General features: G+C 42.2%; 1 protein-coding gene across 1 annotated transcript in view; it reads left to right on the forward strand.

The window, feature by feature from the left end:
* Positions 1 to 25,362, forward strand: part of LOC140719087 (SLAM family member 8-like) — a 55,556-nt gene that overhangs the window by 26,274 nt on the left and 3,920 nt on the right. Inside the window, exon 3 of the mRNA XM_073033463.1 lies at positions 22,202 to 22,489. Within this exon, the coding sequence (XP_072889564.1) occupies positions 22,202 to 22,489 (288 nt within the window). The remainder of the gene's footprint in view (positions 1 to 22,201; positions 22,490 to 25,362) is intronic.

The following is a 25,362-nucleotide window of genomic DNA, read 5'->3' on the forward strand; positions in this document are numbered from 1 at the left end:
CAATCGCCTTTATACAGGGGTCTGTGGGAGGAGCCACAGGAGCAGTCAGCAGAGGGGCGTGTCCAGACAGGTATACACATAGTTTACCACAGCCCCTCTGATTTTTGAATTTATCACTGTTTAGAAAATAGTCTACAGCTTTATTCCGTCTACCAAAGTGCAGGACCATACACTTAACAACATTATATTCCATCTGCTACTTCTTATTCAATTCTTCCAAAGCCATCAATTCTGTCATGCAAATCGTTAACAAACAACATAAAAAGAAGCGGTCCCAACACCAAACCCTGCAGAACACCACTAGTCAGAAGAAGCCCCCTTTATCCACTCTTTGCCACCTGCTGTCAGCCAGTCTTCTATTCAGCCAACCTTTCCTGTAATGCCATGGGCTCCTGTCTTATTAAGCTGCCGCATCTTGCGAAAGGCCTTCTGAAAATGAAAGTACTTGTTACTTCCTCAAAGAATTCCAACAGATTTGCTGACTTTTGCCTGTTTTATCATGTGCCTCCAAGAAATGGAATGCAACATCTTCCCAACCACTGGTCAGTCCAACTAGCCTATAATTCCCCTTCTTCTGCATCCCTCTCTTCTTAAAGAGTGGAGTGACATTTGAAATATTCTAGTCTTCTGGAACCATTCCAGAATCAAGTGATTCTTGAAAGATCATTACTAATGCCTCCATAATCTCTTCAGCTACCTCTTTCAGAACCTGGGGTGTCCATCTGGTGCATGTGACTTCAACCCTCTCAGCTTCCCAAGTACCTCTCCTTATAATAGCAATTACTCTCTTTTCTGTTCTGCTGACACTCTAAAATTTCTGTCATTCTGCTAGTGTTTTCCGTAGTTAAGACTGACACAAAATACTTATTCAATTCATCTGCCATTTCTTTGTCCCCCATTACCTTTCCAACATCATTTTACAGTGGGCTAATATGCACTCTCACCAATTTTACTCATTATATATTTGGAAAAAACTTCCACATTGCTGGCCTTCATTTTTCATCTTTCCTGTGATACTGCTTTTTTTAATTGCCTTCTGTTGGTTTTTAATAGCTTCCTAATCCTCTGACTTCAGACTAATTTTTGCTGTAATATTTGCCTTCTCTTTTCCTTTTATGCTGTCTTTGATTTCGCTTGTCAGACACAATTGCCTCATCTTCCTTTAGGAATAATTCTTCTTTAGGATGTATTTATCCTGCGCATTTCAAATTGTTGCCAGAAACTCCAACCACTGCTGCTCGGCTGTTGTCCCTGATAGTGACCCCTTCTGTAAGAACTCCACCATAATACTGATACATCTAACTTTATCTTCTCCCTGTCCAACTGCAGGGTGAATTCTATCATATTATGACAACTGACTCTGTAGGGTTCCTTTACCTTAAGTTCCCTAAATAAATCTGGTTCATTACCCAATCCATAATTGCCTTTTCCTGAATGGGTTCAACCACAAGGTGCTCCAAAAAGCCTTCTCACAGGCATTCGACAAATTCCTTCTCTCGGTATGCAGCACCAATCTGATTTTCCCAATCTACCTGCACATTGAAATTTCCCATTACTATCGTAATATTGCCCTTTTACATGCCTTTTCTATCTCCCATTGTAATTTGTATCCCATATAGAGTCATAGAGTTGTAGAAAAGTAAAGCACAGAACCAGCCCCTTTGTCCCATCTAGTCCATGTCGAACCATTTAAACTGCGTACTCCCATTGAACCGCACCTGGATTATTGCCCTCCATACCCTTAGCATCTATGTACCTATCCAAACTTCTCTTAAACATGGAAATCAAGCTCACATGCACCACTTGCCCTGGCAGCTCATTCCAGTGAAGAAGTTTCCCTCATGTTCTCCTTAAACTTTTCATCTTTCACCCTTAACCCGTGATCTCTAGTTATAGTTCCACCCAAACTCAGTGGGAAAAGCCTAGCTTGCATTAACCCTATCTGAACACCTCATAATTTTATATAGCTCTATCAAATCTCCCCTCAATCTTCTGCATTCCAAGGAATAACCTAACCTATTCAGTCTTTTCTTATACCCAGGTCTCAGCGACAACCTTGCAAGTTTTCTCTGTACTCTTTCAACCTTACATCTTTTCTGTAGGAAGGTGACCAAAACTGCCCACAATACTCCAAATTAGGCCCCACCAACATCTTATACAACTTCAACATAAGATCCCATTTCCTGTAGTCTGAATTTGGAAGGCCAAAGTGCCAAATTCTTTCTTTATGACCATCTCTAACTGTGACACTACTTTCAATGAATTACGGACCTGATTTTCCAGATCCCTTTGTTCCACAGCACTCTTCAGTGCCCTACACTGGTTGGCACTACTGAAGGGCAACACCTTGTACTTGTCAGTATTAAATTCCATCTGCCATTTTTCAGCCGATTTGTCCAGCTGATCCAGATCCCACTGCAAGCTATGATAGTCTTATTTGCTGTTCACTACACTCCCAATCTTGGTGTCATCCGCAAATTTGCTGACCCGGTTAACCATATTATCATCCAGATCATTGAATATTTTAATGACAAAACAACAATGGTCCTAGCACCAATTCCTGCTGCACTTCGCTGCTCGCAGGCCTTCAGTTAAAGACACAACCATCTACTACCACTCTCTGGCTTCTCCCGTAAAGCCAATGTCTAATCCAATTTACTACCTCAGTTTGAATGCTGAGTGACTCAAACATCCACTGTGTTTTCTTTGTCAACCACTGATACCATTTTGCCTCATGTCTGTAGACTCTTGTCCGTCTCCTGAGTGAATACAGATGCAAAAAATCCATTTAAGCTCTCCCCATCTCTTTTGGCTTCATGCATGGATTACTACAAGACCAATTTTGTCCCTTGCCATCCTTTTTCTCTTAGCATATTGTATCTGTAGAATCCCTTAGGATTCTCCTTCACCTTGGCTGTTAGGGCAAGCTTATGCTTTCCTTTAACCCTCCTGATTTTTTTCTTAAGGGTTCTTTTGCATTTTTTGTACTCCATACTTCATTTTACCTATCTGCCTCTATCTGCTATCTGTCTCCTTTTTTTTTCCTTAACCAGTGCCACAATATCTCTTGAAAACCAAGATTCCCTAAACATGTTATCTTCACCTTTTATTCTGACAGGCATATACAAGCTTTGTACTCTCAAATTTTCTCTTTGGAAGGCCTCAAACTTAACAAGAACATCTTTGCCAGAAACCAGCCTGTCCCAATCCACATTTGCCAGATCCTTTCTGATACCATCAGAATTGGCCTTTCTCCAATTTAGAATCTCAACCTGTGGACCAGATCTATCTATTTGCATATTTACTTTGAATCTAATGGCATTATGATCACTGGATGCAAAGTGTTCCCCTACACAAGCTACTGTCACCCGCACTGTCTCATTCCCTAACAGCAGATCAAGTATTGCACTCTCTCTCTAATTGGGACTTCTACGTAATGATTAAGGAAACTTTCCTGAAAACATTTCCCAAACTCTCTCCCATCTAGTCATTTTACAGTATGGGAATCACGGTCAATATGTGGAAAGTTACACTCACCTAGTATAACAACCTTCTGTTTCTTGAATAAGTCTGCAATCTCTCTACAAACTTGTTCCTCTAAATCCATCAGACCATTGGGTAGTCTGTAATGTAGCTCTGTTAATGTGGCCGTACCTTTCGTATTCCTCAATTCCACCCATTACGCCTCACTAGATGAGTTCACCAGTCTGCTCTCACTGAGCACTGCTGTGACATTTTCCCTGACTAGTAACTGCACTCCTCCAACTTTACTCCCCCTGGTCCATCACGTCTAAAGCAACAGAATCCCTGAATATTGAGCTGCCAGTCCCGCCCCTCCTGCAACCAAGTCACACTAATGGCTACAATGTCATAATTCCATGTGTTGATCTATGCCCTGAGCTCATCTGCCTTTCCTTTGATACTTTTTGCATTTGAAATATTCGCAACTCGGAACCTTGGTCCCACAATCCTCAACCCACGACTTCTGACTTCGTCTGAGGTCTTAACAATGTCTGTCTCCACAATCTCTCCACTATCTGCTCTGGCTCCCTGGTTCCCATGCCCCTGCAACTCTAGTTTAACTGCCCGAGTGCAGCACTAGCAAACCTAACCACTAGGATATTAGTCCCTTCCAGTTCAGGTGCGAACTACCTCTTCTGTACAGGTGCCATCTTCCCTGGTTACCATTTGGAAGCCTGTATATAACTCCCAACACAATCTTTTTACCCTTTCAGTTTCTAATCTCTACCCACAAGGTCTCTGCATCTTCTGATCTATTTGTATACCAACTGCCCCATCCTCAGCCCTGTCACTCCAATTCCCATCCCCTTGCTAAATTAGTTCAAACCCACCTCGCAAACTCTAGCAAATCTGCCATCGGGTTTAGAACGTCAGAATATGAGAAACAGGTGTACAGGGGTGCATAAGTTAGTGAGGTCATATATATATCCAGAATGTAGAAGATAAGGGGTTTGCTGTCTTGAGGCAACTTAGGTGGTATAAATCCCCTGGTCCTGACAAGACATTTCCTTAGAAACTTACGGGAGGTGAGTGCAAATGTGGCAAAGGCACTGGCAGAGGTGCTTATAATGTCCTTAGCCATGGGTAAGATACTGGAGGCCTGGAGGACAGCTAATGTTGTTCCATTGTTTAAGAATAAACCAGTAAATTACAGACCAGTGATCCTGATTTCAGTTGTGGGTAAATATTGATGATATTCCAAGGGACCCGATAGATTATCCAAGTGTTTGGATAGACATGGCCTGATTTGGGATAGTCATCATGGCTTTGTGTAAGTGCAGGTCATGTCTAACCAACTTTATTGAGCTTTTTGAGGAAGTTGATGAAGGAAAGGTAGTGGACATTGTCTACTTGGACTTTAGCAAGGCCTTTGACAAAGTCCTGCTTGGAGGCTGTTCCAGAAGTTGAAGTTACATGGCATTTCAGGTTGAAGAAGTAAATTAGATTTAGCATTGCCTAAGCAGGAGCAGACAGAGAAGTCTCTCTGACAGGAGACCCAATGCTATCAGTGTGATGCAGGGATCATTGTTGTGTCCGTTGTTGTTTATCCTCTATACACAGTGGTCACACCTGTACACTGGCATGTTAAAGCAGATTTCTAATCAGCCAATCATGTGGCAACAACTCAATGCATAAAAGTATGCAGATACGGTCAAGGGGTTCAGTTGTTGTTCAGACCAAATATCAGAACAGGATGAACTGTGATCTAAGTAACTTTGACAAGTTCCTTAGAAGGAAAAGATGAAATATGAAAGCAAGCTAGCAAATAATATCAAAGTGGATGGTAAAAGTTTTTTCAAGTATGTTAAAAATAAAAGAGAAATGAGAGTGGAATTGGGACCGCTAGAAAATGAGGCAGGAGAAATAATAAGAGGGGACAAGGAGATGGCTGCTGAAGTAAATGAGTATTTTGCCTCAGACTTCACTGTGGAAGACACCAGCAGTATGCCTGATGTTGTAGTGTGTGTGAAGGAAGTGAAGTGGGTGCAGTTACTGTTACAAGAGAGAAAGTGCTCAAAAAGCTGAAAGACCTAAAGGTACATAAGTCACCCGGACCAGATGAACTGCACCCTAGGGTTCTGAAAGAGGTAGCGTTAGAAATTGTGGTGGCATTAGAATGATCTTTCAAAAATCATTGGACTCTGGCATGGTGCCAGAGAACTGAAAAATTGCAACTGTTACTTCACTCTTTAAGAAAGAAGGAAGGCAACAGAAAGGAAGTTATATTCCAGTTAGCCTGACCTCAGTGGGTTGGAAGATGTTAGAGTCAATTGTTAAGGATGAGGCGATGGAGTACTTGGTGACACAGGACAAGATAGTACAAAGTCAGCATGGTTTCCTTCAGGGAAAATCCTGTCTGACGAACCTGTTGGAATTCCTCGAAGAGATTACAGGTAGGATAGATAAATGGGGTGCAGTGGATGTTGTATATTTGGACTTTCAGAAGACCTTTGACAAGGTGCCACACATGAGGCTGCTTACCATGTTAAGAGCCCTTGGTAGTACAGGGAAGTTACTAACATGGTTAGAGCATTGGCTGATTGGTAGGAGGCAGCGAATGGGAATAAAATGATCCTTTTCTGGTTGGCTGCCAGTAACTAGTGGTGTTCCACAGGGGTCGGTGTTGGGATCACTTCTTTTTATGTTGTATATAAATGATTTAGATGATGGAATAGATGGCTTTGTTGCCATTTGCAGATGATACAAAGATTGGTGGAGGGGTAGGTAGTGTTGAGGAAAAAGGTAGGATGCAGAAGGACAGATTAGGAGAATGTGCAAGAAAGTGGCAAATGAAATACAATGTTGGAAAATGCATGGTAATGCACTTTGATAGTAGAAATAAATGTGCAGAGTATTTTCTAAACGGGGAGAAAATCCAGGAATTTGAGATGCAGAGGGACTTGGGAGTCCTTGTGCAGAACACCCTGAAGGTTAACTTGCAGATTGAGTCGGTGGTGAGGAAGGCAAATGCAATGTTAGCATTCATTTCAAGAAGTCTAGAATAGAAGAGCAATGTGATGCTGAGGGTTTATAAGCCACTGGTGAGGCCTCACTTTGAGTGTTGTGAACAGTTTTGGGGCCATCTTCTTAGAAAATATGTGCTGGCATTGGAGAGGGTCCAGAGGAGGTTCACAAGGATGATTCCAGCAATAAAAGGGTTATTATACAAGGAACCTTTGATGGCTCTGGTTCTGTACTCACTGGAATTCAATAGGATGAGTGGGGATTTCATTGAAAACTTTTGAATGTTGAAAGGCCTGGTCAGTGTTGATGTGGAAAGGATGTTTCCTACGATGGGGGAGTCTAGGATAAGAGGACACAGGCTCAGGATAGAGGGGAGCCTTTTCAAAACAGAGATGTGGAGAAATTTCATTAGCCAAAGGGTGGTGAATTTGTGGAATTTGTTGCCATGTGCAGCTGTGGAAGCCAGGTTGTTGGGTGTATTTAAGGCAGAGATCGATAGGTTCTTGATTGGACATGGCATCAAAGATTACAGCGAGAAGGCCAGGAACTGGGGTTGAGGATGAGAAAGAAAAAAGGATCAGCTGTGATTGAATCGCAGTGCAGACTCAGTGGGCCAGATGACCTAATTCTGCTCCTATGTCTTATGGTCTTATGGACAATGGAATGATTGTTGGTGCCAGATGGAGTGTCTGAGTATCTCAGAAACAGCTGATCTCCAGTCACTCGAATAAACACACATTACAACAGTGGTCTACAGAAGAGCATCTCTGAAAACACAACACTTCAAACCTTGAAATTCTTGGGCTGCAGCAGCAGAAGACTGCGAACATACACTCGGTGTCTACTTTATGAGGTACAGGAGGTACCTAATAAACTGAATGCATATTAGTGATTTAGAATGAAAATGTGGAAAATGGATCAGCAAATATGTGAATGACACCATCACTGGAAGTGTAGTGAACAACTAGGAAGACTATCAAAGCTTGTGGTAGGATTTACCGGTTGGGAAAATAGGCTGAAAACAGCAAATGGAATTTAATGCAGACAAGTGTGAGGTCTTCTGGAAGACAAACCAGGGTAAGTCTTACACTGGACTTACACCATAGCACAAAGGGACCTGAGAAGATAGATCCATAATTCCTTGAATGTCACATCACAGGGGTACACAGAGCTTCTGGCACATTGGCCTTCATAAATCGGGCATTTAGTACAGGAGTTTGGATGTTATGTTGAAGTTGTACGAGACTTTGGTGAATCCAAATTCAGGTTAATTGGGCCATCAATTAATTGGGACAGCCAGCTATTTGAGACAATTCTTAAAGAACAAAACCGAATCAAGAAAATAGCTGGGATTCCCTTTGTTTAATTGGGACACTATGCTGCTTAATTGGGACAGGACCCTATTGTTGAACAGTTTTTCTTTAAATTAGCATTAGTTGAATGGTTGCTAGACACTACATTTTTAGAGTGAACAGTTTTTCAGCAGCATCAGTTGTGCATGGGGGTGCTTTTGTCACTGATAATTGGCGAGAAATAAGCAGTAGAAAAATTCAGAACCGTTTTGCTCACTGTAGTTTCAAACATTCAGGCATGGAGGTGCCAGTAGTGGCTTTGAGTGAAAATCTAACAATTTCACTGCTTCAACAAGTTAGAAACTAAAAGGATTTTGATATTATCAACAATTATCTTGAATGTTACAAAGAAAATGAAGATTTGGAGGATGCAATCATCGATAGCATTGTATGAAGACAGTCCATTATCTGCACTAGGTGTCTGTGCTGATTTTGTTCATTTAAAGTCAATCAAAAGAACACAGCAGTGTACACTGGATGAATTCATTCATCAATAACTATTAGGAACTAATACACAGTGCATAGTACTACAAGTATTGGTAATGTTCTAACTTGTTCTGTATTTCATTTAAATACATAAATTTTACTAAGTTAAACAGTACAGTTTTTCTATACCTTTTTCTATGAAACTTCAGCCATTTGAGACAGCCGCTTAATTGGACCAAAATGTACTGGTCCTGATGTGTCCCAATTAATCAGAACCCACTGTATCATGTCCATTTCTGGTCACCTAATCACAGGAGAAATATCAATAAGCTTTATAGAATGCAGAAAAAAGTTACAAGAATGCTGCCAGGACTTGAAGACCTTTGTTACAGGGACAGGTTGAATAGGTTATTCCATGGATTTCAGGAAAAGTATAGAAACATAGAAAACCTACAGCACAATACAGGCCCTTCAGCCCACAATGCTGTGCCAAACATGCCCTTACTTTAGAAATTACCTAGGGTTACCCATAGTCCTCTATTTTTCTGAGCTCCATGTACCTATCCAGGAGTGTCTTAAAAGACTCTATCATATCCGCCCCCACCCCATCGCCGGCAGCCTATTCCACGCACTCACCTGTCTCTACGTAAAAAAACTTACCCCAGACATCTCCACTGTACCTACAGTATTTCCAAGCACCTTAAAACTATGCCCTTTCTTGTTAGCATTTCAGCCCTGGGAAAAAGCCTCTGACTATCCACATGATCAATGCCTCTCATCATCTTATACACTTCTATCAGGTCTCCTCTCATCCTCCGTCACTCCAAGGAGAAAGGTCTGAGTTCACTCAACCTATTCTTATAAGGCATGCTCCCCAATCCAGGCAACATCCTTGTAAATCTCCTCTGCACCCTTTCTATGGTTTCCACATCCTTCCTGTAGTGAGGCAACCAGAAATGAGTACTCCAATTGGGGTCTGACCAAGGTCCTATATAGCTGCAACATTACATCTTGGCTCCAATCCCACGGTTGTTGAAGGCCAATGCACCGTATGCCTTCTGAACCACAGAGTCAACCTGCATAGCAGCTTTGAGTGTCCTATGGACTCGGACCCCAAGATCCCTCTGATCCTTCACACTGCCAAGAGTCTTACCATTAATATTAATTCTGCCATCGTATTTGACCTACCAAAATGAACCACCTCACACTTATCTGGGTTGAACTCCATCTGCCACTTCTCAGCCCAGTTTTGCATCCTGTCAATGTCCCGCTGTAACCTCTGACAACCCTCTGCACTATCCACATTTTTGTGTTATCAGCAAATTTACTAACCCATCCCCAAACTTCCTCATCCATGCCATTTATAAAAATCACAAAGAGAAGGGGTCCCAGAACAGATCCCTAAGGCACACCACTGGTCACCAACCTCCATGCAGAATATGACCCGTCTACAACCACTGTTTGCCTCCTGTGGGCAAGCCAGTTCTGGATCCACAAAGCAATGTCCCCTTGGATCCCATGCCTCCTTACTTTCTCAATAAGCCTTGCATGAGGTACCTTATCAAATGCCTTGCTGAAATCCACATACACTACATCTACTGCTTTACCTTCATTAATGTGTTTAGTCATATCCTCAAAAAATTCAATCAGGCTCATAAGGCATGACCTACCTTTGACAAAGCCATGCTGACTCTTCCTAATCATATTATACCTCTCCAAATGTTCATAAATCCTGCATCTTGGGATCATTTCCATCAACTCACCAGTGACTGAAATAAGACTCATTGGTCTATAATTTCCTGGGCTATAATATGGGGAGATGTTATCAAGGTAGACAAAAGTTTGAGTGGTATAGATAGGGTAAATGCCTCTAAGCTCTTTTCCCTGGGGTTGCGTGAGACTAGAACTAGAGATCATAGGCTGACAAAGAAAAGTGAAATATTTAAGGGGAATTCGAGAGGGAACTGTGTCACTCATAGGGTGGTACGTGTGTGGAACGAGCTGCCACTGGAAGTGCAGATGCGGGTTCAGTTGTAACATTTAAGAGACATTTGGATAGGTACACAATAAGAGAGGTATAGATAGTTAGGGCTAGATGAAGGTAGATGGGACTGGGCAGAAAACAAGCCTGCATGGACTAGATGGGCTGAAGGGCTTGTTTCTGTGCTCTGGTGCTATATGACTATGACTCTAAGTACTGCAGGGGGCCATTTGGTTCCTTGTACTTGTTCCTCACTCACTGAAATCAGAGCTGGTCTGACCTCAGCCTCAGGTCCACTTTCCTGCCATTTCTTCACAACCACACTGAACTCCCCTCCAGACCAAAACTCCTTCTGTCTTGGCTTTGAGAAAATACCCTGTTTTCAGTCACTCTGTTTCCATTGCTCTCTGGAGGAGAGAATTCCAATGATTCCTGAGCTTCAGAGAGGAAAAATTCTTCTTCAAGCTTTTCCAAAGTAGGTAGCTCCTTATTCTGAGGCTGTTGTTGCAAGTCCCTTCTTCAAGGCCCCCCATTGGGAAGAACATCATCTCAGCACCCATCCTGTGGAGCCCCCATTGTATCTTGTGTCCCTCCTCTCCTTTTCACTGGAATTCTCATGTGCCCCCTTCCCTTGCTTGTTGTCAGGTACAATTCAGCTGGATCTTATACAGTAACAAACTCCAACATCAGAGTGTATCAATATTATTTATTTATTGAGAGACAGTGTGGAATTGGCCCTTCTGGCCCGTTGAGCCATGCTGCCTATTTAATTGTAGATTAATCATCAGAAAATTTATAATGATCAATTAACCTACTAACCCGTAAGCCCAGACCCTGGGAGGAAACCGGAGCACCTGGATGAAACCAACACGGTCAGATGGAAAATGTACAGACTCTTTACAGACAGAAGCAGGAATTGAACCTAGGTCACTGGTACTGTAACGCATTGTGCTAACCACTACATTACCCTACCCCCTTATAGGCACATTTTATTATTTACTTGCAAGAGAAGTCTACTCCAGACTTTATTGTCTGGAAAATAGCTTCAATCTTACAGCTCAGACAAACCACTTTTATACTTTCTACAATGCACAGTAATTAGTTTGTTCCATTCCGTAACATTCTTCCATTATATGCAAATGTCTGTGGTTCCTGGCATCTATTCCTTAACCTGTCCATTTGTCTTTAGTGGCTTCTTCCCCCATAACCGTTGTGTCCTGTTTTTCCCTGTTGTCAAAACTTCCCCTGCCATAAAACACACCAAAGCACACACACCCATACACACACACACACACAAAGACTTGTAAGCCTCCCTCCAAACCAGCAAAGCATTCTGGGATCACACTGGTTCCATTTTGTCACATGACATTTTACGAAAGTTATAAATTCATAAAGACTTCAGGGTTACAGGTATATTTCCACAGTGTTTATCCAGCTCCCTTCAAACTCCTCAGTGAGATTCCGTAGTCACTCCCAGTGGGAGCAAGCCTTACATTCCCACCTTTCCCGGATTTCCTATTGGATTTATCCATCACTGTCTCATCAATAATGTCCTGATCTGGTATCCAGGAGATGAAACTTCCCATGTGTGAGGGAGAAAATAAGATTGTTCTTCTGAGGACCGTGCAGATCTGTGGCACAATGACTGACTCTAATGCAGGGCACCAGGAAGGTGGGGATTAGTCCAGGAGAACTGTATTGGCAGGAGAGATGACAGTTAGTGAGACAGAGAGAAGTTTCTGTGAACACCAGTGAGTCTCCAGGATGGTGTATTTTTCATACAGAGGATGGTGGTTATTTTGAACAAGTGACCAGAGGAAGTCGTTGAGATAGTTACAACGTTTGAAACATGTGGATAGTTACATGGTTTAGAGGGATATGAGCCTTATGTAGGCAAATGGAACTTACTTAGGTAGAGACATTGGTCAGCATGGAAGAGTTGGGCTGAAGGGACTTTTCCATACTGTATAACTTTAAAATTAATGGAACTCTAGCCAGGACCACAGAGTTATAACACAGGGCATGATAAAGGATGCCACTGAGGTCAAAATGTGTGAAAATAAGTGTTAAATATAAAGGAAGCAAAATAATGGTGGCCTGGCATGTTTTGAGGGAGCAGGAAATGGTTTTGGTGAGTTCTAAGGAACCTAGAACATAGAACTGTACAGTACAGTATGGGCTCTTCAGCTCATGATGTTGTGCCGATATTTTACCTACTCATGATCAATCTAAGCCTTCCTTCCATCATAGCCCATAATCCTGCATTTTCCTTTCATCCATGTGCTGTTCATTTAAATGCCCCTAATGTATCAGTCTCTACCACCCCCAACAACGCATTTCACTCTCCATTTAAGAAACCTACCTCTGACATCTCCTCTAAACTTCCCCAGAGTTGCCATAAAATGATGCCCTCGGCATTAGCCTTTGTTACCCTAGGAAAAAGGCACTGTCCGCCCTCTCTATCTACTTGAAAGGTAGTGTGAGAAGATTCCTGCTGAGTTTAAAGGACGAGGTTGCAAATGCACAATATAAATATTACAGTGTAAGACCACACTGTCTGTGTAGACACCTCCTCTTCTGCAATCATTGGGATATAAGAGAGAAACTCCAAGAGATGATGTACTGATGAGCCACACTGTCAGCAAGATCATCTTCCAATACAGGATCGGCACCATAGAACAAGATGAAATGTGTTCACACTTCTTCTTCCAAAGGGTTTACAGGGGGAGCTCAGTAATATACAGCCTGAAGGAAGAGGATGACTCAGTAAGTCTCATTTTACGTTGAAGCAGACCAGTCATTGTTGGAGTGGGCATTGTTAGAGTGGAGAACTGAGGCTTTGGCTAGAAGTGGCAGAGGCACAGGTGAGTGTCAGGTGAGAACTGGTAAAGATTTTTCATTAAATTAGTACTTCTTTTATATAGCTAAAACAATACAAAATTGCAACTGATTAAATAAAGTAGGGATGCAGGAACAGGTGATGTGTTGTAGCTATGTGATATGGGAGCTGGTTGATCCCATTGTGGTTCCTGGTGACATTGTAGCTGTATGATGTGGCAGCTGGTGAACCCCATTCTGGTTCGTGATGATGTGTTGTAGCTGTGTTACGATACAGCAACAATGAATATAGAATTGAGGCAGGTTTTTTTTATAAACAAATTAAATATTTATTTAAACTCGGCTCAACATCAAATGAAAAGTAAACAAATGACTAACTTAACCGGAAGTTAACTGCTATACGGCAACTTGAACAGTTCTTAATGCGATAAATGCAAACACAGTTCTCAAAACGATAAATGCAAAAGTCCAGGTGATTTAGACAGTCAATTGGGAGAGACTTTCCTGAAGTAACACATTCCTCGATAACGTGACCTTACTGCTGATCCCAGCCAAAATATGCCTTACCCGAAGGATTTACCATGAAGGAAATAAAAACGACTTAAAAAACTGACCTTTTCCTTGACAAATAATGCTGCACCCAACCCTTTCTGCTTTCACAATGCAGGGGCTCTCTCGGATGCAGGTACTACCTTCTGAAGGAGGATTAAATAAGCTCGATCCTGTAGTAAACCACCAACGACACCAACTTTTCTTGATCCTTCGGGTTTTCTGTACTTCAATAAATTCTTCACTCTCTGACTGGACTAAACTGGCAGCATTGTGGTGAAACTGCTGCAAATAACCTTTAAGACTTAAGATAGAAAGTAAAATTCCACTTTAAAACAAAACTGCGTCATGAGACAAATACACAGCATAACCGAGTCACTGACAAATTACGCAACGAACTGAAAACACAAAGTACACTGCAGATGCTGTGGTGAAATCAACACGTACAAACAAGCTGGATGAATTCAGCAGATCGGGCAGCATCTGTTGAAATGAGCAGTCAATGTTTCGGGCCGAGACCCTTTGTCAGGACTGAAGAAGGTGGGGGGAGGGTTGAAAACCAATCAGAGGAAAGATCAAGGGGTGGGGGAGGGGAAGTAGGGAGGGGATAGGCAGGAGAGGTGAAGAAGGAATCTAAGGGGAAAGCACTATGGGTAGTAGAAGAATGCAGAGAATGTGAGAGAGGTGATAGGCAGCTAGAAGAGGAGACAGTGAAACTGGGATGGGGGAAGGGAGAGGGAGGGAATTACTGGAGGTTGGAGAATGCGATGTTCATACCAAGGGGCTGGAGACTACCCAGACAGTATATGAGGTGTTGCTCATCCAACCTGAGTTTGGCCTCATCATGGCAGTAGAGGAGGCCATGTATGGACATATCAGAATGGGAATGTGAAGCAGAGTTGAAATGGGTGGCAACTGGGAGATCCTGTCTGTTGTGGCGGACGGAGCGGAGGTGCTCGACGAAGCGGTCCCCCAATCTGCGTTGGGTCTCGCCGATGTAGAGAAGGCCGCACCAGGAGCACCAGATGCAATAGATTACCCCAACAGACTCACAAGTGAAGTGTTGCCTCACCTGGAAGGACTGTTTGGGGCCCTGAATGGTGGTAAGAGAGGAGGTGTAGGGACAGGACAGGTGCCCCCTCCTTCCTGACGAAGGGTCTCGGCCTGAAACATTGATGGCTCATTTCAATGGATGCTGCTGACCTGCTGAGTTCATCCAGCTTGTTTGTACGTGTTGAAACAATGAACTGACCTGCGTCACAGCAAGGCTTTCCAGTTTTATACCTGTTGAAACAGGCCATCACATGACCTCACACTGGCGGGAAATTACATCACCTTACCATCACAAGACCATTACATCATGCTCACCAGACACTCAATTACATCATGGTCATGAGACAGTCACAAGATACCCACGCGGTATGTAACAGCTGTATGATGTGGCAACTGATGGACACCATTGTATTTCCTGGTGACTACATCTGCAGCAAGTGTTGGTTGTTTAAGGAACTCAGGCTCAGAGTTGATGACCTGGAATCTGAGAAAATTCTCCACTGCAAAGATCGAGAGTCCTGAAGACTGTGTTTTCTGCCTGGTGCCTGTGTCTCATCTGACCTGCAGAGGAATTTGGAGTGGGAAGGGAAAGATACAGCAGTCGCAGTTCATGTGTGTACCAATGATGTAGGAAGAACATGGAAAGCTGTTCTGCTGAGGGAATTTGAGCAGCTAGAGGCTAAATTAAAATACAGAAACAAAAGGATAATAATCCCTGGATTGTTACCTGAGTCATGTGCAAATTGGCACGGGGTAATAAGATCAGAGAGCTAAATGCATGGCTCAAAGATTGGTGTACAAGAAATGGATTTGAATTTGTGGGACATAGGCACCTTTATTGGGGAAGGAGGGAGCTCCTCCGATGGGATGGGCTCCACCAGAACCATGCTGGGACCAGGGTCCCAGTGAGTTGTATAACTAGGGCTGTGGTTACGGCTTTAATCTAAATAGTTAGAGGGTGGAGTTGGATTTAACAGTTTGGAAAAGTGAGGATAAAGTAAAATGAGAGGAGAGTGCAGGAGAGGTTACAGAAGTTTCCAGAATAAAGAAAAAGACAAAATGCTTAGAAAGCATTTAATTTCTGGTAACATGGAGACAAAATTGAAAAGGGCACTGAGTACAGTACTGAAGGAGTTGCATTTGAAGGTACGCAGTATATGGAATAAGGTAGATGATCAAGAGTGGATATTGGTCTGCTGGCAAACGAAAATGATGCTGGACAGGTAGCAATGGGGGCAGAAAATGGCAGACAAACTGAATAAGTATTTTGTGTCGCTCTTCAGTGTGGAAGACATCAGTAGTTTAGGAGAAATTGGGGAATGTGAAGGGGCAGAAGTGAGTGTAATCACTATTACTAGTCACTAGGTGCTTGGGAAGCTGAAAGGTCTGTAGGTAAGTAAGTCACCTGGACCAGATGGTCTACACCCAGGATTCTGAAAGAGGTAGCTCTGAAGATTATGGAGGCATTATAAGCGATCTTTGAAGAATCACAAGAGTCTGGAAAGTTCCTAGTGGACTGGAAAATTGCAACTGTCACTAAACTTTGGACATCCATACTTATGTCATTCTAAAGATGTGCAGTAGAGAGAATCCTGACAAGCTGCATGACTGCTAGGCATGGAAAATGCACTGTGGCAGAGAGGATGACTCTACAGTGAGTAGTAAACACAGCCCAACGCGTCAACAGCAACAGCTTACCCACCATCAAGAACGTAGAGTATAAACAGAAAGGAACCCATCAACGGCCAGTAACATCATGAAGAACCTCAATCACTTTGCTCATGGACTGTTTGTTCCACTAGCATCAGGGAGGAGGCTATGTACAGTAGCCAAGACCACCAGACTCAGAAACAGTTACTTTCTCCAAGCAGTAAGTCTGATCTGCACCTCCACCCACTAACTCCAACACTATTCTGTAATTTCCCATTAGTCAATTTATGGACATACAATCAATGTATACAGTATGTTATGGATTTGCATTAGTTGTGTATTTATTATTATTGTGTTCTTTATCTTTTGTGTTTTTTTTTGTGTTGCATCAGAACAGACTAACAATTATTTTATTTTCCTCACACTTGTGTACAGGAAATGACAATAAACAATCTTAAATCATCTTAAACAATTGTAAACTCTTTAAACAATACACACAAAATGCTAGAGTTCCAGTCCTGTTCACCCTGTACACATCAGACTTCCAATATAACTCGGAGTCCTGCCATGTGCAGAAGTTCGCTGATGACACGGCCATAGTGGGTTGTGTCAGGAATGGACAGGAGAAGGAGTATAGGAAACTGCAACTCAAACTACCTGCGTCTCAATATCACCAAGACCAAGGAGATGGTGGTGGACTTTAGGAGATCTAGGCCTCATATGGAGCCAGTGATCATTAATGGAGAATGTGTGGAGCAGATTAAGACCTACAAGTATCTGGGAGTACAGTTAGACGAGAAGCTAGATTGGACTGCCAACACAGATGCCTTGTGCAGGAAGGCACAGAGTCGACTGTACTTCCTTAGAAGGTTGGCGTCATTCAATGTCTATAGTGAGATGCTGAAGATGTTCTATAGGTCAGTTGTGGAGAGCGCCCTCTTCTTTGTGGTGGCGTGTTGGGGAGGAAGCATTAAGAAGAGGGACGCCTCACGTCTTAATAAGCTGGTAAGGAAGGCGGGCTCTGTCGTGGGTAAAGTGCTGGAGAGTTTAACATCGGTAGCTGAGCGAAGGGCACTGAGTAGGCTACGGTCAATTATGGAAAACTCTGAACATCCTCTACATAGCACCATCCAGAGACAGAGAAGCAGTTTCAGCGACAGGTTACTATCGATGCAATGCTCTTCAGACAGGATGAAGAGATCAATACTCCCCAATGCCATTAGGCTTTACAATTCAACCGCCAGGACTTAAGAACTTTTTAAAAGCTATTATTAATGCTTTTTGAGATAGTGATTTAGATGCATATCATATTTTTTTTTACTGAGTTAAGTATTGTATGTAATTAGTTTTGCTACAACAAGTGTATGGGACATTGGAAAAAAAAAGTTGAATTTCCCCATGGGGATGAATAAAGTATCTATCTATCTATCTATCTAGAGGACTCAGCAGGTCAGGTAGCATCTGTGGAAGTGAATAAACAGTCAACATTTCGGGCTGAGACTGCAAAGGAAGGAGAAGATGCCAGGATAAAAAGGTGGGAGAGGGGAAAAGGATCAGCTAGAAGGTGGTAGGTGAAGCCAAGTGGGTGGGGGAACGGGAATGAAGTGAGAAGCTGGGAAAAGTGATGGGTGGAAAAGGTAAGTGACTGGAGAAAAAGAAATCCAATAGGAAATCAGAATGAATCAGAGGGAAAGGGAGAAAAGAGGGGCATTGGGGGGAGGTGATAGGCAGGTGAGAAGAGGTAAGGGGCCAGAGTAAGGAATACAAGAAAATGGGAGGGGAAGGATTTTTTTTACCAGAAGGAGAAATCAGTATTCATGCCCTCAGTTTGGAGGCCACCTGGATGGAATATTAGATGTTGTTCCTCCACCCTGATAGTGTAAAAAATGTCTTTCCTTCCCCTTCCCTCACCTTCTATTCTCCACTCTGGCCTTTTGCCTCTTCTCACCTGCCTATCATCTCTCCTTCTTTCTTTCTCCTATGTTCCACTCTCCTATCCTATCAGCTACCTTCCCCTCTGATATGAGACTGCTGAACATGATATGAATCCATGGTGTTACAGAAAGATACTAGTCTATTAGAAGTTTGGCTGACTCGCAGGAGACAAAGAGTTGTATAAAGGGGGCCTTCTCTGGTTGGCTGCTGGTGACTCGTGGTGTTGGGACTGCTTCTGAAGCCCCTCTGTTTCCTTGTCTACATAAGTCTCAGGAATACACACTCTAGTCCCATCAAACTCATGAGATTAAGACAGCTCTCCCACCCCAAACCCCAGTTTGTGTGAATGCTGTGTAATTTGCTACCCTGCTAAACTCAGTGCCAAGAAATAACAGACAGCACACGGCCTATGATTAAAGGAATTATATTTCTGAATCTTAGCTAAAGGGTTAGTAAAGAAAAGAAAGAAAAAACAAAAAGGACCCATCATAATTAAACAGCCAAATGTGCATCAGTTGGACCTCAACTCTTCCAAAGGTCATATTCACCAATCCTCAGTCAACTGTGGCACTTTTTCCACCGAATCATGGTCCCCCACTGGGTTGAATCCTATGACTGGTTCTCTCCAACGTCTTCCCTCTTCACCTCCCGCCGAACAGAGGACCCAGCTCACATTCCAAAGCACCCATTATCTCTAACCATAACCCAAACACTGCTTCCACACAAAGACATTATGAAAGACCCTACTGACTATGCTTCATATGGACCTATTTCATTATTAAATGTGGATGCTAAAATTCTTTCAAAAATAATTGCTAATCGGCTGGAGAACATTGTGGCTAAAATTATCTCTCAAGACCAAACAGGTTTTGTAAAGGGCCATTATTCCTTCTCTAATGTTCAAAGATTGTTAAATGTAATATATTCATCCTTTTCTGAGACTCCTCAATGTGTTGTCTCTCTCGATATTGAAAAGGCATTTGACAGAGTTGAATGGAAATACTTATTTAATGTTTTTGAGAAATTTGGCTTTGAAATTAATTTTAATAAGTGGATCAGAATGATATATAAAACCTCTATTGCTACTTATTATTAATAACTGCAGATCTCCTTTTTATCAGCTTTCGCAGGGTACGAGACAAGGATGTCCGTTAAGTCCCTTGTTATTTAATTTGGTGCTGGAACCCTTGCCTATTGCACTTCATGAAGCTAAAGATATTCATGGAATTTTCATAAATGGGACTATTATAAGATCTCCCTTTATGCTGATGATCTCTTAGTTTGTATTTCAAATCCTGAAGAGTCCATTCCTAGTTTATTGAAACTATTAAACGAATTTGGAAAGTTTTCGGGATATAAACTAAACCTTCATAAAAGTGAATTATTTCCCCTAAATGATTCTGCTTCTATATATGATGACATTCCTTTTAGAGTTACAGACTCTTTTAAATATCTAGGTATTATTATTACTAAAAATCATAAAGACCTTTATAAAGCTAATTTGGTTCTTTTAGTGGATTCTATGAAGCAATTATTTTGTAGATGGAAGGCACTTATACTTTCATTAGCTGGTGGAATTCATGCAGTTAAAATTATGATTTTATGAAAATTTTTGTATGTATTTCAAAATATCCCTATTTCTTTAACTAAGTTTTTCAATCAGGTTGACTCTATTATTTCATCTTTTATTTGGAATAATAAAAGACCAAGAATTAGTAAATATAATTTACAAAAATTAAAAAATGATGGGGGTCTTGTTTTGCCTAATTTAAGAATGTATTATTAGGCTGTTAATATACGTTATATGTGTTTTTTTGGTTATATCGGGCTGATACAAATGAACGACCGCCTTGGGCTGATTTGGAATTGAATGCTGTGAAAAGGTTTCACTTAACCTTGTTATTAGGAGCTTCTCTACCTGTGCAACTGACCAAAATTACTAATTTAAATTTATACCCTGTGATTAGGCAGTCATTACGAATTTGGTTCCAGTTTCATAATTTTTTTAATCTTAAAAAATTCAAACTTTTTAGTTTAATTTATTGAAATTATTTATTTAAACCTTCATTAGGTGATCCTACCTTTCTTCTTTGGAGGAATAAAGGAGTTTATTCCTTCATGGATCTGTTCTAAGATGGTTGATTGATGTCTTTTGAGAAATTAGTAACTAAATACTCTCTCTCGTATTCACATTTTCTGTAATATCTTCAGGTCAGACACTTCTTACAAGAATATTTAAGTATATATACAGGATTCTGACCTGTTAGATATTATTTTAAAAATGAACCTTTGAGTAAAAGGTTTTATTGAGAAAATTTATGATTTATTGTTACAACAGCGCAATTACTCTTCACTCAAGAATAAGCAAGATTGGGAGAGAGAGCTTAACATGACCTTGATAACAGAGGATTGGTTGCAGATTTTGAAGTTGGTTAACTCTTCCTCGATCTGTGCCAGTCACTCTTTAATTCCATCAAAAATTGTATATCGTTACTATTTGACAAAGGAGAGACTGTCTAAAATGTTTCCTAATGTTGATAGTGTGATAGATGTAAAACCGAGACAGTCACATTGACACATATGTTTTGGTTGTGTTCTGTATTAGAACATTTTTGGAAATCTATTTCCTCTACAATTTCTAAAGTTATAAAAATTAATTTACAACCTAATAAATTGACAGTTTTGTTTGGTATAATCCCTCAGTATATTCATGGTATCTCTCTATCAGACCAACATGTAATTGCATTCATTACATTATTGGCCAAAAGGGCTATTTTGTTGAAATGGGAAGATGTGTCTGTTCCTACTTTGATACAATGGTTTTCTCAGATGATGCTATGTCTTAGTTTGGAGAAAATCAGAAGTCGAACTTTTGATCCTTGATTTGATTTTGAGAAAAGATGGGGTTCATTTGCCTGTTACTATCATCTGATTTGAGTTAATTAATATGGTTTCCTTCTGATTTTTGTTTAAATGGATTTGAGTTGGTGGATTGATGTTTTTCTTCTATGGAAGCTTGTATGATGTATAGTTCTGGGGTTGCGCACCAATGGGGTTTTTTTAAAAAAAATTTTTTAGTTAGTAGGGGTTCTTTTTTTTCTTTCTTTTCTTTCTATCAAAAATATTCTTAATACTTTCTTTTTTCTTATTATTATTGTTATATTGCTTAGCTTTGTTAATCAGTTATTTGCTAATTTAATTCTTCATTGTACATAATGATTTATTGACTTAATTACCTTAATGTATTTTTTGTTGAGCTTCAATAATAATCAATAAAATAGATTTTGAAAATGAAGTAAGACCATTATGTTAGTAGTGAGACTTTTTGCAGGGTGTTACACTTCTTTTTATGTTATATGTCAAAGATCTGGATTATGAAATTAGACCATAAAACAGAGGAGCAGAATAAGGCTATTTGGCCCATCACTTCAGCACTGCCATTCCATCATGGGTGATTTATCATCCCTCTTAACCCCATTCTCTTGCTGTCTCCCCGTAACCTTTGACAGCCTTACTAATCAAAAAAACTGCATTAAATGTATGAAATGACTTGGGCTTTGACTTCTGTTGGACCAGATTCAGGACAGGGCTGGGCTGGATCCCACTCAGCTGTAGAAGGGTCACCGTGACCACTCACAGGAGTGACAAGAGACATGGAACTGGCGGGGAATCCCGGGGTACTGCACCATAAATGGGACAGCGGAGAGATTGTAAATGAGTGTGGGTAGTGGTTGGGAAAGAGGGTGCACACAGCTGGGAACTTTCTCCAGAAGCATTTGGCTGAACTGAAGGATGAGGGAAGGGTTAAACTGGTGGGTGGAAAGGAGCTGGGATGGCTGAAAGTTTACTTGGGACTGTTGGGGATGGGATGAGAGATTTGGGGATCAAGGATCTCCTTTACCCATCTTTCATCTCTCCTTCCCAACCACAGAGCCTGTGTCCGGAACAAACATCAAGTTTCAGTGCAACCCCGGGATCAGTGACATCACCCTAACCTGCTCTGTGACCTCAGGCGACTCCCCCTCATTCAGGTGGTGGAGAGGAGAAGCAGCTGTGGGAGACAACAGCAACTATCGCACTTGGGAATATGGAGAGTCAATAGAGGTTCAATGCACAGCAGAGGTTAAGGATGTTGTGTACACGTGTGAGGCCAGGAACGCCGTCAGTAAGGACACGGCACGGATCCCGTTGCAGGACATCTGTAAACACAGCACATCACGTGAGTGTCCGAGGAAGGAATCCAATTCAGAGAGAGTGGGGGTTTCCATGCCCCGAGAGAGTGTGAGGGGTCACTGTAGACAGTTTCAGCTGGTACCATCCCTGTGCTCTGCATTCAATTTTAGTATTCAGTATATCCAGTAGAGAGAGAACTAGAGTCACCAGTCAGTGTACAGATCTCCACCTGACAGAGAGGGACTGAGAGACACCAGTCAGTGTACAGATCTTGCACTGAGAGAGAGGGACAGAGAGACACCGGTCAGTGTACAGATCTCCCCCTGAGAGAGAGGGACTGAGAGACACTGGTCAGTGTACAGATCTTCCCCTGAGAGAGAGGAACTGAGAATACAGAACATAGAACAGCATAGCACAGGAACAGGCCCTTCAGCCCATAATGTTGTGTCAAACCAGCTAAAAATCAAACCAAAAACACCCATTAACTAATCCTTCCTACCTACACAATGTCCATATCCCTCAATCTTCCTCACATCCATGTGCCCCATCTAAACGTCTCTTAAAAGCCTCTACCATCATCCCAGGCATCCACCACTCTTTGAGTAAAAAACTTATCCCTCACATCCCCTTTGAACCTAACCCATCTCACCCTCATTGCTTACCCTCTGGTATTAGACATATCTACCCTAGGAAACAGATACTCCCTGTCTACTCTGTCTATGCCTCTCACTCTATCAGATCTCCCCTCAGCCTCCGCTGCTCCAAAGAAAACAACCCAAGTTTCTCCAGCCTGTCATGATAGCACGTGCCCTCTAAACCAGGCAGCATCCTGGTAAACCTCTTCAGCACCCTCTCCAAAGCCTCAACTTCCTTCCTATGGTGGGGTGACCACATTTGTATAGAATAATCCCGATGTGGCCTAACCTGAGTTTTTATAAAGTTGCAACATAACCCCTTGACTTTTGAACTCATTGCCTCAACTAATAAAAGCAAGCATTCCATAAGCCTTCTTCACCAACCTATTGATCTCTCTAGCCATCTTCAAGGAGCTATGAACTTGGACCCCAAGATCTCTCTGCTCAGAAAAACTATTAAGGGTCTTCTTATTAACAGTGTACTATCTTCTTATATTAGCCCTACCAAGGAGCAACACCTCACATTTATCTGGGTTAAACTGTTCAGTATAGATACCCCCTGAGAGAGAGGGACTGAGAGACACCGGTCAGTGTACAGATCTCCCCTGGACAGAGAGGGACTGAGAGACACCGGTCAGTGTACAGATCTCCCTCTGATAGAGAGGGACAGAGAGACACCGGTCAGTGTACAGATCTCCCCCTGAGAGAGAGGGACTGAGGGACAGCAGTCTGTTTACAGATCTCCCCCTGAGAGAGAGGGACAGAGAGACACTGGTCAGTGTACAGATCTCCCCCTGACAGAGAGGGACTGAGAGACACTGGTCAGTGTACAGATCTCCCCTTGACAGAGAGGGACTGAGAGACACTGGTATACTGAACAGATACCAGTCCGTGTATAAGTATGCCTCCACAGACGGGGAGTAGAGACTGTGGTCATTGTCTGGATATCCCACTGAGACAAAGGGACTGAGTGACACACTTCCTGTACAGCAACTGTGGGACGTTAGTCTTTGAACGGATATCCCTTGGGAGGAAGATCCCAGACAGTAATTTGGAATGAGCTGCCAGAAACAGTGGTTGAGGTGGTCACATTTGCAAATTTAAAAGCCATGTACTTAAGTCGATGGATAGGAGAGATTCAGAGGGCTATGGTTCAAACACAGGCAGATGGAATCCCTGAGCGCTCACTGGGCAACATATTTGCCATGGATGAGATGGGCTGAAGGGCGTTTTTCCATGCTGTATGACTCTATAACTCCATAGCCCCTGTGTCAGTGCACAGGGTGACCCCTCCTCTCCCCCAAATCCCCCGTTCTCACTCCCGTCCAGTTTGTGCTCCCACATTGTTCCAGTGAAACCCACCATAAGCCCAGGGAGCAGCACCTTCGCTGACTTCGTGTGCTGAACAATAACACCAGGTCAGGTCAGGCCACATCCGTGGGCCGAGGAACAGAGCTCACAGCTCAGGTCACAGACCTCACTATCCTCTGCTTTAATTTAGGTTTCCAGCATCTGCAGTTACTTCATGTCCATGAGCACTGACCTTGTTGTCGTGCTCCTGTGTGGGCCCTGATTGAGAATCCAGATCTATCCCATTAACTGGTTTACTTCTAGATACAGATTCACAAAGCTCAGAAACAGCCTTTCCAACCCATCGTGTCCAAACCAGCCTCTTTGCCCACCCACACAAACCCCACTTGCCCACATTAGGACCACCTCTCCCGTAAGCTGCCTGTTTCAGAGTGTGTCCAAATGTCTCTGAAACACCGTGTTTGTATCTGATCCCAGCACCTCCTCTGGCAAGACCTCCCAGATATCAGCCACTGAGCTTAACCTTCAAATCACCATTAAAACTCCTTTCTCTCATCCTCAACTTGCCTACTGTTATGATGCCTTGACCACAGGAAGTGAGTTCTCTCTCTCCAATCTAATTATGAACTTATACAGTTATATCCTTCTACCTATCAGGCAGCCCTCAGCTTCGTTCACTCCAGGGAAACTGAGCCCAGCCTGTCCCATCCTTCCCCTTAACTAAAGTTTCCAGTCCAGGCAACATCCTGGTGAATCTCTTCTGCACTCTCTCCAATGTAATCACATCCCTCCTATAATGTGCTCTGTGAAGATTTGTTTAAGTTCTTGACAATTTCTTCAATCCCCATTGCAAATCTATCTGGTATTTTCCTTTAATGTACCAATGGAACCTCCCTGGATTAGACCAACAGGATGTTGTAGGGGCGAAGAGGGGATGGAGGGAAGAGATATGAGAGGGGGTGGTTAGAGAGGA

This window comes from Hemitrygon akajei, chromosome 31 (assembly GCF_048418815.1).
Source record: "Hemitrygon akajei chromosome 31, sHemAka1.3, whole genome shotgun sequence".
Taxonomy (NCBI): domain Eukaryota; kingdom Metazoa; phylum Chordata; class Chondrichthyes; order Myliobatiformes; family Dasyatidae; genus Hemitrygon; species Hemitrygon akajei.